The sequence below is a fragment of the Chelon labrosus genome, assembly GCF_963514085.1.
Source record: "Chelon labrosus genome assembly, chromosome: 14".
NCBI classification, from domain to species: domain Eukaryota; kingdom Metazoa; phylum Chordata; class Actinopteri; order Mugiliformes; family Mugilidae; genus Chelon; species Chelon labrosus.
Window position 1 is genome coordinate 26,871,264 of NC_140347.1, and position 18,566 is coordinate 26,889,829.

The 18,566-nt window shown below is 42.7% G+C and overlaps 2 protein-coding genes across 2 annotated transcripts; one reads left to right on the forward strand and one right to left on the reverse strand.

Annotated features, from left to right (window-relative positions):
* Window positions 1–7,281: 7,281 nt before the first annotated feature.
* Window positions 7,282–12,336, reverse strand: naga (N-acetylgalactosaminidase, alpha). The gene is made up of 9 exons (XM_084559659.1): window positions 12,148–12,336; window positions 11,060–11,216; window positions 10,814–10,954; window positions 10,143–10,354; window positions 9,941–10,035; window positions 9,582–9,743; window positions 9,048–9,245; window positions 8,809–8,949; window positions 7,282–7,935 (listed from the first exon to the last, which is right to left on the reverse strand). Exons 2-9 carry the CDS (start codon window positions 11,212–11,214, stop codon window positions 7,729–7,731), a joined length of 1,311 nt encoding a protein of 436 aa, XP_084415785.1. The 5' UTR covers window positions 11,215–11,216; window positions 12,148–12,336; the 3' UTR covers window positions 7,282–7,728.
* Window positions 12,337–13,776: 1,440 nt separating this feature from the next.
* Window positions 13,777–18,390, forward strand: LOC311499874 (uncharacterized protein; the record flags this gene model as incomplete). Its single annotated transcript, XM_084561010.1, has 2 exons — window positions 13,777–13,795; window positions 16,493–18,390. The coding sequence occupies 2 exons, from the start codon at window positions 13,777–13,779 to the stop codon at window positions 17,881–17,883; spliced, it is 1,410 nt and encodes a 469-aa protein (XP_084417136.1). The 3' UTR covers window positions 17,884–18,390.
* Window positions 18,391–18,566: the final 176 nt, after the last annotated feature.

Here is an 18,566-nt window from a genome sequence, read left to right on the forward strand (position 1 = left end):
GGCAGTATACCAGTAGGCTGGGATGAAGCCCAGCAATAGTTGTCATTATTGGTTTGTAGAAAGGAATCTGCTGTTCCATCCATATTTATAAAAGTGGTTACAGAAGGGGTTGGGATTTCATTGATTGATTGATGGAAGAGTTCACCCAAGATGCATATTAAGCCAGATGTGAGCGGGGCCAAAAGCCACGCCCACGAAAGCAGCTTTGCGAGGATGTAGCTGCATGTTAGATGACATGCTGACGCAGGTATAATGTTTACTCGACTTAGTATAGAGGGTTAACCTGCTAACATTCGCTAAGTAGCACTAAATACAAGCAGAGGCGAATGTGAATGTCATTAGTTTCGTGAGAAAACATTTCAAAAGAAGATGAAAAGCCTGGAACTGCATCTGTCCCTAATGCCATGGCAACCAGTCCCATAGTTAACAAGACATTTTGTCTTCTCCCACTCACAAAGCCCCTCGCCGGGAAGCCCGGTTGGTCTACTCTGATTGGTCAGCTCCAGTGGCCTGAGGAGACACCGCTCATGCATGTTCGAGCCGAGCGACAGTTCTGCTAGTGAAAGACAGACACGGGGGGCGGGTGGGACAAGAGGATTCAAGGAAGCACTTTATTGGATGCAAAATTTGTATACGCCCCAGAGTGCAGGATGAGTCATCAACATTTCAAACATGTTTCCAGGAAATTAAAAACTCATTAAAGGATACATACACACATACATTCATTATCAATAACCACTTATCCTGTAGATGGGATGTCTGCAGGCTGCTGGAGCATTTCCCAGCTGGCATGGGGCAAGTGGCAGGGTATAACCTGGACAGGTCATCAGTCCCTCACAGGGCTAACACCAGTTAACCAGTTAAGGAAGCCCGAGCAGGTGTAAACCCTACAAAGACACAGGCAGAACATACGCAATCCACACAGAAAACTGTGCAGCAGATTCGAACATAGAACCTTCTTGCTGTGAGCCAACCACTGCTCCACCATGCCATGTGACAGCGCAAGACATATCACATAAGAACGTGTGAGCATCAAAATGAATTTCATGGAGTCTTTAAGTCCACAAATGTCAAATCAGTGCTACAGGAAAAGTCATCGGATCAACAAAATTATTAGGAGTTAGTGTCCAAAAGAACAAAACTTTTGGATGAACCCTGCCGAACCGAATGACTTCCTGAAACGATCCTTTTAAGTCACAGTTCAGTTGAGCTTTCAGTCACTTGCGAGCGGACGTGCAGGGTTACACTCAGTCACTGATTGAATCATTCAAGTCTTTGTTCGCAGGGATACACTCAGGCCGTTCTTTTCCCCGAGCTAACAGCTAATATAGTCAGGAGTTAGCAAATCCTTCCTTCGCTGAACGCACTGCAGGGTGAATGTGAGCCTTGAATGATTGCTGGCAGCTCAAACTTCCACAATAAAACCCAGCCAGTTCAAGGGTGATGTGAGTTTTAAAGTATCAAGAGGTGTAAGCTGAATTTGGAAACCCAGTAGGAATATGCACCGCTCTGCCATGGTTCATTTCAGAGACTGGGACTAAACGGTCAGAGCTTGGAACGATTTGAACTAATCTTTTTTAACAAATCTTTTTAAAGGACAGTGTGAGAACTGTGAGTGATTTGTGACAGTGAAAGGAACTGTTTTGCACAAGACTTGTAGGAAGAAAATATAACGTTAGCATGTTAGCGTGACTAACTCAACGGCATGTAGTGCTGCTGAGGTGCAGCGTTGAGGGGTTTCTATTGGTGTAAATTAAATTGTCGGAGACAAGCTATGACCTTCATATGAATCTTAAGGACATCTTTACTTAGACCGGCACAGTTAATCACTGTGCTACTGTATAAGTGACACATTGACAGACTTGCAGGCAAGTGGTTACAGACAGCCTGGCAAATAGCAAGAAGAAGTATCCAGCTGTAAAAAAGAGAAAGTCCAAATGCTGACAGACACAGACAAAAATAGCACTGAAAATCATGCACATGGATACTCACAGACCACACTAAAGGTTACAAGAAGCATTGTTGACCGATCACGTCTCTATTTTTGATTGCCCCCCTCCATGCATGACTCTTTTTTTTTGCAAACTAATCTTGTCAAAGTTTCTACAGCATCATGCTGTGCTTTGTTGTAGGGATGTGCCCCAAAATAGATCCATTATCAGCAGTGGCTCAAATGGCGTCATGTTACCTAACAAATCGCAGCTGTGTGAATGCTTATCAAATATCTGCTGGAAATCTGACAAGTTTATAATGTGACCCCTGCAACATACACTCATGCATATCCTCGCAAAACATTTGACAAAGAACTCCACCTGCTCTTTGCAGTCCTTTCCAACCATTATTCTTGTAGCCAATTTGGGCTTAATCCTGCTGCTGTGTTGGATGTGTTCTGCTCCAGCCAGAGAAAGTAAAGATGGAGTTTTGAGTGGCTGCCCAGAAAGGCTTCAGGATCTGGTGAGGAAACCTCAGACAGGGAATACTCAGAGGGAGTGGAATGACAACACACCGTCTCACAGATGTACAGTATTTATGCTTGAAAGTCAATGTGGCCACAGTAACTCATGTGAGTGAGGACACAGTCGACTCCTCTGCAGCAGATGAGAGAACGAAATGCATAAAAGAGGGAATAAATGAGACTTTCAGTGTGTGAATGTGTGAGCAAAGAAGGGGACGGAGGAGAGATAGAGAGTTAAAGGAAAGAATGAGATCATGACAGTGTGTGTCTGTGAGAGAGAGAGAGAGAGAGAGAGAGAGAGAGAGAGAGAGAGAGAGAGAGAGAGAGAGCATTGGCTGCAGTCTCTGAACCACACAGGCTGCCAGTGAGAAGGCAGCTGACGTCTGGCCAGTTGCCATGCGAACCCAACGCCTCGACAACGTGCAGCCTGCCTCGTACACAGCAGCGTCGTGGAAACAGTTACCAGGCGCGTCTGTTTTTCTGAGTCAACAGCAGCCACTGGTGGACAAATCCAGACATTCATTCATAAAAATTATGACCACCGATTTCACATGAAATGGTGGTTAAATGAATAACTAGAAGTGTGACGATCTACACTTTTGATTGTTAAAGGAACTAGATGATTCAGTAACTGCATCACTTTACAGCACATTCATAACAGATTATGCCATGTGCATATAACCAGTTTTTGCATTACATTTACCCTGGAACCTACACCGATCAGGCATAACATTATGACGGTCTCCCTTGTGCCTCCAAAACAGTGGTGACTCATCAGAGAATGGACATGGACCTTCTGAGGGTGTCCTGCTGTGTCTGGCAACAGAATGTTGTTAGTGGGGGGTCATTTGGGTCCTGTGGGTTGAGGGGAGGGGCCTCTGTGGATCAGGCTTTTTCCAGTGCATCCCACAGTTACTTGATCAGTTTGGGATCTAGGGAATTTGTGCCTGGTGTGGTCTGGTCTAGGTGGGTGGTACATGTTAAAGTAACATCCACATGAGTGGCAGGTCCAAAAGTTTCCCAGCAGAACATTGTATTGTCACCAGAATGTTATTTACTTCTCCTGTCAGTGGTTTTAATGTTGTGGCTGATTGGTGCATATGCACATATTCTCACTGCAGCTGAATCAACAGTGTGTCCATACAACCAGCAGGACATGTTCCGCTGTAACAGCCTATAAAGCAGAACAGGACAGAACAAACTCCACCGAGCATTTAGAGTCCAAACCCAGATCAATTTAATGCCTCAGTACGTTTGGTTGAAAGGAGGGGATAGATCAAACAGTGAGTATGCAGCAAGCACACTGTGCTTTATGGGTCACAGAGTCCAACAGAAGAGAATGTAACGTAAGCCAATGTAGCCAAAGGAGGAGGTGTCTGGTCTTTGCCTAATACATGAGCAAGTAAAAGTAGGAGGGAAAAGACGTCAAGGCTGCACTAAGAGATGCAAGAGTGGGACTGCAACAGAGAAGTCCCTGTTAAGTAATACCTTGCAGATTTTCCATGTTTGCTTAAACTAAAACCTGGGTGTCCGGACTGGACAGGAGGAAATCTCCACTGACAGGAAATGATGAATCAATGCTTAATGTTTGTGTAAACTGACAGTAATGTGCAAGTCAAGAAAGCACGATGGACAGTGTTTTCACTGTCACCTGAACTAATGGAACAGCTGGATGAAGCAATAAAGAAGGTTGCCAATCACATGGTGCGGTTGTCAGCAAAGTCCCAGAAAGCCAAAACATAAGAGCTACATATTTGGTCAAAACTGAGTTAAGACCACAGTATTTATTGGAGGGGGGAATCGACATGAAACGAAAAGTACTGTAAGCTAGTTAAGTCGGTATGTTGGGAAGAATGACTCAAGAGAGGCCTATTTCCATGTTTATTTTGAAGTGGTCGCCACATAGGTTCTTCTATATGCTTGGGTGCAATCTGAACCCTCACCACTAGATGCTTCCAACTCAGGCACACAGGTCCTTTAAAGGCTAGCTAGTGAGATGTCCTTCGTATATTTTTTCCGTTATTGATTATGACCGATTCTGATGTGCAGACTTTTGACGTGTTTGTAAAACTAAACATACAAATAAGACATACCTAATGGAGCAACGCTTGATGAGCTAGTTGTGCTAGTTGTGCTAAATGTGACTAGCATAGTTTAGCAGATCATAACTCTGTGGTTAAACCGCCTTCTTCACATACCTTCATCAGATGCATTCATTCTACATCTAAATGAATTCAGTTATTCAGCATAGTGTTAATCATTTAAGGGCATAACTCACTAGTGAATGAGTGACGTAGCTAAAGCTGTGAAGACAAGGACAATAGCTCGTAAATAATAAATTTGTGCCGTTTTTTCCTGCACACGAGTGAAGTACCTAATTTCTCTTGAATTTTATGCATCATAAGTATGAACAACTATTGGGGTCAAACAGGATACAGAGGGATAGGATAACGATGTGGAGCACATTTCTCTCATTGGATCGGTCTGTGGTTTAGTGATGTCATAAGTCTGCAACCAGCCAAGCAGGCTGGCAGCATCAGAGGGGGTCCTGGAGTCGACAGGATGAGCCAAGGTGCATGGTTTGTGTGCATCTCTCTGCATGCAGGAACCTGCTCACACTGTATTTTTCTAGAAATCTGCAGTTTTTGAAACAGTGCACAAATAGGGTTGCAAATGTTAGACCCCAGAGCAGACACAAAAGAGCCACAGCTCAGTCTCCTTCCCTCATCTGTAGTAGTACCTTTCGAGTTTTCGAGTGCAGCCAGCTTTGAAACCATGCTCTGACCTATATGCAAAGTGCCGTCTGCATCCCATTCACCCCAGCGCATTCATGACTCGCCAACCACCCCTTCATCTGGGCTGGATTTTAGAGGCGCGAGGCTGAGAGTGTGACTAGCAGCGTGACAAAAAGTAGTGTGATGGTTAAAGGAGGGAGAGGGGGGCGACAGAATTGAATCAGGGGTGTTTGTGTTGCGACGACACAAAGACGAGAGTGGCAACTGCGCCTCTCTGCAGCTGTGGGCCTACGTGAGCATCGGCAGGAACTCTCTTGCTCCTCTCCTCACCGCCCCTCCCTTACTCACTCCCCGGCTCTCTCTCTCCCTCTCATCTCTCACATTCCCCCCGTCCTTTGCTCATTTGCACCTTCAAATAGACTCCTGAGGGCCCCCTCCTTTTTCCCCAAATCCTCCTTGCACTCTTCTCTCATTCTCTTTATCATAACTCCCTCACTTCTTTCCCACGTCATGTTCTCAAAGGGCAGGGACCTGGACGGTGAAAGATGTGTCGAGTCTGGCCAGCCAACGGATATCTGAGAAGAGTGAATGGGGAAGAAAAGAAGGCAAAGATCGTCTTTCCTGCACTCACACACCAACTCAGACATACACACAGCCACCCCGGCCTGAAACGACCTAGAGGGAACGTGGGTGTGTGTGCATGTCACTCAAAGCAACCTTATTTTTTGACGCACATGCAGTACCATGCATGCCAACGCATACACTCATGTGACTACTTCAGTATCTTGAGAGTGCAGGCAAACACCAGGCTTTAAGGCCAAGGTCAGAGGTGATACGCACAAGGCTGAACAGAAGGAGACAAGTGGGAGGAGGAGGAGGAGGGAGGAACAAAGATGAGGAGACACGATTAACACAAAGAAGGATTGATAGACATACAGGACAGGAATCAAGGACACACTACTGTTAAAAAGAATTTGTACATTGTAATACAAATGTCAACACTGGTAGGTGATATCAGAGGAGAGTAAAACATAATAGAGAGATAAATGACCGAGCCGAATGGACTGGTCGTCCTTGTGCTCTTCAGCAGGTGCATTTTTTGGCAGCGGAAGGGATACAGACTAGAGCCCATGTTGTTGCATACGGACTACAGAGCAGTGCTGACCTCTACTGGCGCAATGTAGATGTGACGCTCCGTTTGTGCGGGCCAAGTAACAGAAATTTTGCTCCATATTCGGTGCTTCTTGCAAACAAATCTGTCGATTACATCCCTGAGGCATCATGTTACCAAACCGTTACGTGAAGGCAGATCAAAAGCGTTCCATCTGGATCTGCAGTAAGTCGGACTATAAAAATCTAGATGAAAGTGCATTTGGTGGAAATGTGGAAGTATTCTGACTGGCAAGGCTTGCAAGATTGTAAAACGGATAAAATAAAAAATACAGTCATGAAAAACAGAACTGTAACTGAAGTAGTCCTGTTCGAGGTCACTTTGGGAAACTTTCAGCAAAGTTGTGGGAAGTGAAAGTGAAAAGTAGTCGATTGTACTTCCAAAGAAATCACATACATGCAGAGTTCTTAAAAGTTGAATTCAAACCGTGCAGGTTATAAGCTAATAAACTGACTTATAAATGACAGAAGTCTGCTCATGAAAGTGCATAAGGTTCATATGTCTGTACGACCTCTGTGTGCCTCAACCGTCTCTGAAGTAGACTCAACAGGATTCTTCTCAGGAGCCTTTGTAGCCAGGTTTTTGGGTTAAGGCCACTCCAGTAAAGCATGTCTCGGTCTTTAGCATGCGTGCTAACATGTATTCACTGGCAGGAGAAGCACAGTGTTGCTGCATTTATACAAGAAAACAATAGAAAATCCATTTTGAGTATAATATAGGTGAAGTTGGTGCGTAGTATCAGTACTGCTGCATATAAATTATACCAAACTTAAAGTTTTGCCTAACTGAAAAGCAAAAATGATTTATTTAAGTGTAGAAAAACACATAATGAACAAACATTTCTTCCAAAAATGTCATTGGTGCTGAATAACTTTCCTAAGCAGTGCAGTCAGTCTTTGACAGATTAAAACATCACTCCGTTACTGAAGCATGATTTATATGCAAACAAAATTCAGAGTAACTACAGCATTAATCACCTTTACATGTGCTTTGGACCAATTTAAGATTATCCCTTCTCCTTAAAAGACATCTTTTAACAAGAACATCAGAGACTTCTGGGTCATAGTGCTGTTCTGGGATCAGTTTCTCAGTTGAAATCATCAGCTCCCATACTCTGTGAAGAACAGAAACTCTTGATCCTTGATTAACTTCAGTTACATATATATACTTTGATCGAGGGATCACCCAGATAATTACAAATGCAAAAAGATTGCCCCTGAGCTTACAGTAATTTAATTACCTCAAATAGGCACTTAAAAAAATCATCATCGAGTCCTTTCAGCGCTGTATGCTTCTATCAAACACTTCTATAAAAGACACGACCACCGAGGCACAAACTGATTCTAAGAAGTTCAATCAGTGAGTGGTCAGAGGAAGACGAGTGGAATGGCGTTTTTCTCGTCATCGTGCCGATGCACGGGTCTCTGATGTTTGGCGCCGTTAAACAGCAGGCGTGGGTTTAGTTCGGCAGGTGCAGAGACGAACCACATGACCACACCCGTGGGGTTCACCGACACCACAAAGTCAGTGGAGTCTTTCAGCACTGTGGTCTTGTAAGTGAAGACGTCAGTGATCTGATGAAGAGCAGACAGAAAACAGATTCTCCTTAGCAAAACTCCAGCATTAAGACAGATATTAGCGTATATATATATATTAACGGTGAAAGAGCAACACAGTTGTTCGGCACACCAGTCTTTTTTTCAAGAGACACCGGAGAACAACAAAATGAATTTGACCAACTGAGGCACAATGCTCTGAAAGTGCATTCTGGGTAAGCTTCACACTGTGAAAATAAAAAAGGAGTGATATATTTTGTGATGTTTAAAAAGTGACAGCCAGTCTAAAACAAATGCACAGTACATCCAGTATTCTTTGACCCAGATGTGCAACTCGTGTACACGGGTAAATTCTACCAGAGGATCTGTTCAAATCTGGTACTAGAATGTGTCCTAAATGATCTGCATATTTGGAGATGGTCTGGGTGGAGTTTGACTAGAATCTTTTAGCAGTGTGAAAAAAATGGCAACTGCCGTCCTCTGTATAAGCGTGCATGAGTTTTGCCTAGTTCCTCTTGTGTTACAATTTTACGTTTTGCTTTAAAAGTTTGGGATTATATCAAATGTTCACAAAACAAAAACTTACGATTGTTGGACTGTCAGAAAAGGCAAAAGCAATACAAGTGTTGTCTATACATTAGTAAGGAGAGCTCCTTTATATAGTTCATCCATGTAGCCAACTACACTAATGCAAAGATTTAAAGCAAATTAACAAGTCAGCATATTGAATGCAATGTGTTCACGCTGACTTGCAAAGTAGCCGAGCCTCTTTATTTAGTGTGCTTTTGGAGGCTTCCACTTATGTAGCTGGCCACGCTGACCAGGTAGTAGTTTTTGTCGTTCATAGTGTGAACGCAGCATATTATGTTATCAAGACTATTATAGGCATACCTTGTAGCTTCCTGTGGTGTAGTTGAGTTTGCCGAGGGAAGTCCTGTAGCGGTAGGGCATATCAGTACGACGACTAAAGAATACCAAAGCACTGGCATTGTTTGATAGCGGGCGCAAGAACACCTCAATCCCGGGCTTCTCCTGGCAGAAAGAAATGAGATGAGAGGAATAATGAAACAAAAGTTGAGCAGACACATTACTACGCAAGACGCAGCAAAATCCATGCAAAAATGTTTCACCTTCACAATTCGTCTTCCCTGGATTCCCAGCACGTCTTGGTTGATGCTGATGACCATTTTGTTCTGCAGGATGTTCTGGGCCCCGCTGCTGATGGTGCGCAGGTCAGTGGACACGAAGAGAGGAGCAGCCATAATCGCCCAAAGGGCCATCTGAGCACGAGATTGGTCCATGCTGAGGCCATAGTCACCAATGATCAGCTGCAGAGATCAAGGTAGAGAAGATTTGTAAAGAAATTAGTTGAATTTCATTTTATTTTACCTTCAGTCTTCTTCAATCTTGTATTTTATCTTCAATAATAAACAATCAAAATGTATTTAACATGACAAAAACGATTTTTTTCCATATTTTTGCATTGTCACAAGGGGCTGTACTACCTAATTAAGCCTCCAATAAATGAATTATACTTTTATCTTTTAACTTTATTTGACTTGATAATCGAAGATACAGTTACAGTACCTTTGATGCTTCCTAATTTCTCTACCATAATCATGCAAGTGCAGTATTGGGACAGATACTACGCAAGTTAAACCAACCATATCGGGGTCGTTCCACCTTCCAGGCGCCGCAGCAGGTATCAAGACATCCTGGTTGTTAAAGACCCAGTCAATGATGTTCAGCACACTATCCCAAGAGTCCTGGATGTCGCCATAGTTTCGCCACAGGTTACAGATCATGCCTAGCTCAGTGTAATTTACCTGAAAACATAAATCAGTTTCACATGGTAAAAAAAAAAAAAAAAAAAGTAAATATATATATATATATATAACACCGTGGATTTAAAGTTTATTAATATTAATGAATGGTATTATTAATATCATCCTTACAACAAGAAAATATTTTATCAGTGGCATAAACTTTGTTGACTGAGAAATTTTAGAGAGGCTGGTTGCACCTTTGGTGGTAGGCCACCCTGGTAGGCGGGCCAGCTGCATGAGTATCCCATTGGACGGCCTGTAGCATTTAAAGCCTTTGACATGAGAGGGTAACCTGTCCAAGATAAGAACAAGATTTTTTTTAAAAACAACAACAAATCAGCAGCAACTCAACAACAGTAGGTATTTAATAAAGGTAACAATAACATCTCTTGTTCTCACCCTTCTCCTGGTCTGTCTCATTAGAGTAACAGCCGTCGAATTTTAACATATCCACATCCCAGTCAGCGAATGTTTGAGCGTCAAGTTGGATCTTGTCCAACGTTGAGCCAGGGTATCCCATACAGGTGTATGTGCCCATGTCCCCATAGATGCCCAGCTTGAGTCCCCTGTCATGCACGTAGCGGGCAAGCTTTTTGATTCCTCCTGGAAACCTGAAAGCGTTATACACATGCACATTTAAAAAATATAAAGAAATGGGGGGAGGCACAGTGGTGTGGTGGTTAGCACTGATGCCTCGAATCCATCGGCGGACTAGGGCCTTTCTGTGGCTGGTCATCTTGCAGAGCTGAAAACAAAATCTCATTGCACTGTACAACATGTGTTCTGCAAAGACGATAAAGGACATTCTGTTGTTGAGAAGTTCGAAAGGCCACCATCTTACTTGACACTGCAGATAATATAGCTACAGCAAAGATAACGAGTAATGTGTATTGTGGGTCATATGGCTATATGGCTATATGACCCACAAAACACATTGTCCCAATCTTTTTATCAGTTTTATTGACAGATGGACTTAGGAGCTATAGACAGGTGTTTGCATTGAGAAACAACAGCTTCTGTGTGTCTGCCTGGGTGTGTTATTCCTTGTGAGCATACAGTATAGACCGTACCTCTTAGGGTCAGCCTGCAGCCGTCCCTGCTCGTCTCTCTTCCTGGAGGCCCAGCAGTCGTCAATGTTCACATAGACGTAGCCAAGTTCCCTCCAGCCGTCCTCTGAGAGTATGTCTGCCATGTCCATGAACAGCTTCTCACTGGGAGAAGGGCATTTTCATGAGAGCAGGTGAATATTGACAAATATTTTCATTTGAAGATAAGAACGTAAAGAGAAGTTTAATATTCACATAATCACGGCATACCTGATGCAGTTCTTGGGATCGTTGTCACAGTCAATGTCACAGCGGAATCGCTCCCATGCCAACCAGCCCATGGGAGGCGTCATCATCAGTCCATTGTCAAGGGCGGTGGTGGTCACAGCAAGCACGGAGGCAATAACAAGCGCCGCCAAACGCATTACTGCAGAGCACAACATTAAGTTGAATCACATGTCAGCACAAGATTGAATCATAGACACGAAGAATTTCTATATTGATGCTTTACACCAGGGGTGTCAAACATACGGCCCGTGGGCCAAAACCTGCCCACCAGAGGATCTAATTTGCAAAGTGCAAAATGCAGAAATTACACAGAAGACTACTAGTATTTGGGAAGGTTCATGAAGTATATCGGATGTCCTACGTTCAACATGGTTCCTGAACGCACCACAGCTCTCATAGGCAGCATAGCATCAGTAAATGTAAACATTTTCATGATGTACTTGTATTTCTTTGCAGTAAAGCAAAAGGAAACATTTGAAGTAGTCGTTATTTATATGTTATTGTACTACAATATTTCTGGTCCGGCCCACTTTAGATCACATTGAGCTGTATGTGGCCTCGAACTAAAATGACACCCCTGCCTTACACGATGTGCAAAGCATGTAACATTTTCAGTAGATCCACCCTGTGCATACGGATATATTCAAAATAAACTTGACAAACATCTCCATCAGGTGAGTCTCACCTGACTCGGTGGGTGTGTTGCTGAAAGCAGCCACAACCTGCCGGGTGACTTCCGCCCTTACCCATTCTTAAACTGTCTGCTGACTAAATAAGATCCCAGTGCACCTTAGAGAACATCAAGTTCACTAAAGCAACACTAAACATATAATAACAGTAGAAATGCTGTTATTAATTATTAGCCTATTTTAAATTATGCGGACGTCTGTACGTTAATACCTCTCGCCAAACTGTAGCCTGTACCCTATTTGAGTTACAAAATTAATTGTATTTATTTACCTTAGAAATTTAAAAGGTAAGACTTTGTAACACATGGTTTACAGACAGGCTGACAACCACCGTTTCCTGTCATGCAGTTATAAAGTGAACAAAGTGAAAAATAAACTTACTGTAGTCCAGCGACTGCTGTTGCAGACTCTTCAAACCCTGTCTGCTCTTTATCTTCTAGTCCGCTTCGTGCTTTAAACAAACGCCAAAACAGACTACTCTCCAGCCCACCGAAAAGAAATGAAGTGAGCAGCTCCAGCGATTCAGGAAGTGAGTGAAAGTCACGTGACATCAGCGCTGTCAGGTGATGCCGTAGCAGGAAGTTGGAAGGGAAAATTGAACCTCGTGCTTTTATCTTTGTGTTTTTTTTCCTCACTTCGACACAAATAGTCACAACGAGCAAAGGCAGCCTGTTGCCATATTGGGTTAGTCTTCCTATTTGAATATACGTATATCACCATGGGACGCATCTGTGTGCACAACCCCTACCTCAATGTGCCCCTGATTATCTATTTGTATAGTTTTATTTGTAGGGAGTATTAGAATATATACATGTGTGTATATCTGTTCATTTCCAACATCTGTCCCTGGATAGGCATCAGTAAGTAAGTACATAACACCTGAAGCAGCATTGTAAGATGAGTGGGGGAGTATACAGACATTACAACAATCCTTAAATTAATGCTGTGTATATAAAATAAAAACAATGGCACCAGCCTACAAATAATGAAACAAAAAAATCACAACAAGTTTAAAACGTGTGTTCATATAGGCTATGCATATATTTAACAAGGACTTGAGTGATCCTGTGCCTTGTAGTGCCTAGTCAGTTACTAAATGGACACAAAATGGAAACAAAACAAGACTGCTGTGAAATATGGCAACAAATGAAATGTCCAGCTCTGAACACAGATGAGAAGGGAAGAGAGGAAGGGAAAGCAACATACATGATACAAACAAGGTTACGTTACACTTAGGTGGTGCATGATACATTGGATTATCTTATTACGGATAAAACGGATGGATGGAGACAGCAATCCAAGTATTTATTAATTAAAAACAGCTTAGTGGTATACAGTGTGTTCAAACATTTGGAGGCAGAAAAGTATGCCAGTTATGTAGTTGGTTTAATTGCAGGTGAGTTTGCTGGCATACATGAATATAAGAAATATGGTAGGAACGGTTAGACAACTGGAGTAAAAATATTGTTTTATTTAGTAATACAAAGAATTAAAACTTTAACCTGGAAATTATTTTTTTTCTTTTCTTTTCACATACAATATTGGTAAACAAAAGGTTTATAGTTAAAAATGATTCTCATGAGTTTACATGAGTTTGTTCTTGGACACAAAAAACAAAAATATTCACATCCAGCAGAAGGCGCACAAAGACTACAAGTAAATAGCATAAGAGGCATAATCTGAGAGCGTTCAACTGGTTAAATAAAAGCTAAAGTTAATATCTGTTAAAATATTTCAACCTCTCACTCTTATTTTGGTGGGTGGTGAAACGTGTCAAACACTACTTCTCTCCATAACGTCATTTATTTTAAAACATGTTTTATAGGTTATACTAACTGGAATCAGTCAAGGATCAGTGTAAATGTTAATATAAACAGATCAATAATAGGCTGCCTCTTTTGAAAGACACAGGTTAGTGTTTTTAGTTTTCTGATTGGTTCTGCTCACTGTGAATGAAATGTGACATCAAACAGGAAAAGGTGGAGCTTATGAGCTGGTTCACAGGGAGCCATGGCAGAGACGAACCTGGGTAAGGTGAATGCTAATACATTTATACAGTAAAAGCTAAGTGTTAGTCCCTTTTAACAGTATATCAAGTGTACATGCACCTGCTTTCATGTGATGGACCCAAGCTGTTATTTAAAGAGGATCTGAAAGCTGCATGTCATGTCACAGAGCTGCTGTGTATGGTAACTGAAATGAACCACAGAACAGACAGACAAAGAATTAAAAAGTGTTTCTGCAGAGCTGCAGTGGCAATGGTTTTGTGTTAGCGAGACGGTCTGCTGAAATGCTTGTTGTTCTTTCATAATTTCGACAGATTTCCTGGTTTTAAGTTTCAGCATGGCCGTTCATTTCAGTTTCCCTTGTGCTCTTAAAGACACAGTAGCAGTATACGGCATGTGCAAGTCAGCCTGTGAATACATGAAGAGGAAGAAACATTTAGATGATTTATTCCTGTATAAGTAGTAGCAGTGGGCAATCCTTTACAAGTAAAAACCTACGTTCAGATTTTAATAAAAATATATATGAATTATTTCATATTAACCTTTAATGCAGAATGGCAGCTTTCAAAGTTTCATACTGCATTACTACAGGTCCTTCTCAAAAAATTTGCATATTGTGATAAAGTTCATTCTTTTCCATAATGTAATGATAAAAATTAAACTTTCATATATTTTAGATTCATTGCACACCAACTGAAATATTTCAGGTCTTTTATTGTTTTAATACTGATGATTTTGGCATACAGCTCATGAAAACCAAAAATCCCTATCTCAAAAAATTAGCATATTTCATCCGACCAATAAAAGAAAAGTGTTTTTAATACAAAAAAAGTCAACCTTCAAATAATTATGTTCAGTTATGCACTCAATACTTGGTCGGGAATCCTTTTGCAGAAATGACTGCTTCAATGCGGCGTGGCATGGAGGCAATCAGCCTGTGGCACTGCTGAGGTCTTATGGAGGCCCAGGATGCTTCAATAGCGGCCTTAAGCTCATCCAGAGTGTTGGGTCTTGCGTCTCTCAACTTTCTCTTCACAATATCCCACAGATTCTCTATGGGGTTCAGGTCAGGAGAGTTGGCAGGCCAATTGAGCACAGTAATACCATGGTCAGTAAACCATTTACCAGTGGTTTTGGCACTGTGAGCAGGTGCCAGGTCGTGCTGAAAAATGAAATCTTCATCTCCATAAAGCTTTTCAGTAGATGGAAGCATGAAGTGCTCCAAAATCTCCTGATAGCTAGCTGCATTGACCCTGCCCTTGATAAAACACAGTGGACCAACACCAGCAGCTGACATGGCACCCCAGACCATCACTGACTGTGGGTACTTGACACTGGACTTCAGGCATTTTGGCATTTCCTTCTCCCCAGTCTTCCTCCAGACTCTGGCACCTTGATTTCCGAATGACATGCAAAATGGATACACCATGTGGACCACTGAGCAACAGTCCAGTGCTGCTTCTCTGTAGCCCAGGTCAGGCGCTTCTGCCGCTGTTTCTGGTTCAAAAGTGGCTTGACCTGGGGAATGCGGCACCTGTAGCCCATTTCCTGCACACGCCTGTGCACGGTGGCTCTGGATGTTTCTACTCCAGACTCAGTCCACTGCTTCCGCAGGTCCCCCAAGGTCTGGAATCGGCCCTTCTCCACAATCTTCCTCAGGGTCCGGTCACCTCTTCTCGTCGTGCAGCGTTTTCTGCCACACTTTTTCCTTCCCACAGACTTCCCACTGAGGTGCCTTGATACGGCACTCTGGGAACAGCCTATTCGTTCAGAAATTTCTTTCTGTGTCTTACCCTCTTTCTTGAGGGTGTCAATGATGGCCTTCTGGACAGCAGTCAGGTCGGCAGTCTTACCCATGATTGCGGTTTTGAGTAATGAACCAGGCTGGGAGTTTTTAAAAGCCTCAGGAATCTTTTGGAGGTGTTTCGAGTTAATTCGTTGATTCAGATGATTAGGTTAATAGCTCGTTTAGAGAACCTTTTCATGATATGCTAATTTTTTGAGATAGGAATTTTGGGTTTTCATGAGCTGTATGCCAAAATCATCAGTATTAAAACAATAAAAGACCTGACATATTTCAGTTGGTGTGCAATGAATCTAAAATATATGAAAGTTTAATTTTTATCATTACATTATGGAAAAGAATGAACTTTATCACAATATGCTAATTTTTTGAGAAGGACCTGTATAATAACCATTTTAATGTAGCTGGTAGATGCAGTTCATTTTAAGTACTTTTAAAACTTTATATAGTAAATACTTTTTGTATTTATGATTATGATGTAAAAATTGGTTTTAAAAATGTAACAAGGTTTCTTGTAAAATTAAAAAAAAATCATAGCAGTTATAAGACTATGAGTGATTGCAAGGACTTGCAGAGCAGGTGTAAGTCAAAAAATAAAAAATAAAATAAAAAAATAACAATAAAAAAAGGAAAACTCTAGCTCAGATTATGAGCACAAAGCATTTTACTTTTAATTAAGTAAAATAAAAATATTGTAGCTCAGATAATCTCTTTAAACTTGCTATTAAAGGTAAATAAACCTCCCAAAATGCTTGTTTTCAGAGGTGGCGTATTTCTGTGTTCAGGAGTAATGTGAGCAGAAATGGAATATTTGTTGCTCTTTTAATTGCTGTTTAGTTAGTTTGAAGTAATTAAAAAAAAAAAAATTAAATTTTTAATAGTAGAAATTTCTTGACTTAGCTGCTTTTGTCTTTAGGTTCTTGTGGTGTGGTGAAGACGATCCTTCTAAGTGCAGCGACTGGATTTGTCTTTGGAGAGGCTGCTTTATTTGCCGTCAAGCCCTCGCTGACTGAAGATGGCACGCTGCTGGGTGCTGCCACGCTGGCTGCTGGACGGGCCGGTTCCACTGGTGTGGCGGTAGTGACAGCATGCCTCGTGTTCACCTCAGCGCTCCTGTCTCTCGGAACTGGTTTCCTACTCGCCGCCATGGTGATGAAGCTGCTGACCATGGTTGGAGTGAGGCTGCCTTGGTTAGTGGAGGTCACAACCGGGGCCTGCGTTGTGGTGGGCGCCGTCGCTACTGGAGCTTTAGCGGGCATCCTGCCACCGTGGATCTACATTGCAGCTCAAGGCGTTCTGGTCCTTATTGTCTACTCCTACTCCAACATTAATGACATGACCACAGCCCTGCTAATCATTTTCACCACTCTGTATCTCAGTGTTGTATATGGGCGGATGGGTGCCATAGTTGGATTCTTCGTTATGGGATTGACCATCACTGTCCTCTGTGCCCTTCGAAGGACTCTGTCAGAAAGACTTACAAGAAGACCTAAATCTAAGACTGGGTGCAAACTGTTGGAGAGGATATTCTTCTACTCTGTGTTTGTGGGGATTCTGGGATTTTGTGTAGGTTTAGGGGCAGGTGAGGCAGGAGAAGGGTCTGAAGAAGAGGTGGTTTTAATGCTGCAGTCTGTCCTCTGGGTGGCGTTTCTGTCTGCAGGGTTGCTAGCAGCTGGCCTGGGAACGGTGGCTATGGTCGGACTGGGGCCAGAGGTGGCTGGAAAAGTAGCTGTGGGAGCCACTATATTATCATCAGTGGCCTTGAGAGCCATTCTGCAATGGAGCTCTTCTTTAGGGGCTCAAGGCAGCACAGGAGGAGCATTAGGGGCGGCCACAGCCGCAGGGATGTCACTTGGAGCTGCAAGCGTTGCAGCAAAACAGGTATTTGGGTCTAGAAATTCGACTTTAGCAGCGTTAGGTTCAGTCACTGTCGGTGTGGTTGTGGCCATGAAAGTCGTAGCCCTCAAAGCAACCCTTCCGTCAACGTCAGAGCTTATAACGGTGGCCCTTGTTGCAGTAGGGGCATTTGTTCTGGGTGCACCAAAGAGCCCATTCCACACTCAGGTGAATCTGCAAAAGGGGCTCCTCACGGGGACAGAGCTAATTAAAGGAATTGGCATGGAGACAGTCACCGCAGCAGCAGCACCTATCGGAGCCGGGGCACTTGGGGCCGCAGCGTTGGGCACAGCGGCTCTGGGGAGACTGGGGACTGTGGGGGTTGTGGTGGCTATATTGCTGGCCTTGGGAAGTGCCCTGAGTGGCATGATAGGAAAAGCACCACCAATAACAAATTCACACAGAGACTGATTGACCCCTGAGTTTACATCTTCTGCTGAGCCAAGAGTTCAACAACCGTGTCATCCATGGGAGAGATTGTTTGCATCCAAATGTGTGTGTGGGTGTATGTGTCAGTATACTTGCGTTTCAGCCAGTCTGCGCTGACATTAAAAGTTGTAATAGGATCAAATGTAGCCTATTTTATAAGGAAAAACACATTTGTTCTTGCTGTGTCATAACAATGTATTATTGTGGTTACCAGCGTTGAATAAAAGACATGAGAAACCTGGTATGTTTATTCACTGTAATAAAACTAGTATAGTATAGTAGGACGGCTTATTGTTAAATGGTCAGTTGTTTGAGATTTCTCTGAGTACCTCTGATGACCCTCCGTTTTCCCTTTTCATCAGCTCTTCGCGGCGTCATTGCCACATTTCCCAAGACATGGTCGCAAGCCGGCAGTCACTTTGGTTTCATCTTAGCAACAGTAACAGAGGCTTAGCTGACTAGAAAGGGGAGGGTGGAGAGGGAGGAGAGAGAAGCACACAATAACATCGGAAGAGCATCTTATAGATGATTCTGTTTTGACCTCATCACTATGATTACACACATCAAAATATGGCGTCCTTCTGCCTGTGTGGAGTTACTGCATCCTCTCTGAAGAGATCATATGTTGCATTCAAATGGATATCCGCATGCGGCTCCTGTGGACC

What these genes read in the sequence shown, in the direction of transcription:
- naga (XM_084559659.1), bottom strand. Translation starts at nt 11,214, where the DNA reads ATGCGTTTGGCGGCGCTTGTTATTGCCTCCGTGCTTGCTGTGACCACC. An exon ending in TGAGACAGACCAGGAGAAGG is followed by an intron (nt 10,036 to 10,142) that starts GTGAGAACAAGA and finishes TATCTTGGACAG; the next exon opens with GTTACCCTCTCATGTCAAAG. An exon ending in AGGGTGGCCTACCACCAAAG is followed by an intron (nt 9,744 to 9,940) that starts GTGCAACCAGCC and finishes TTATGTTTTCAG; the next exon opens with GTAAATTACACTGAGCTAGG.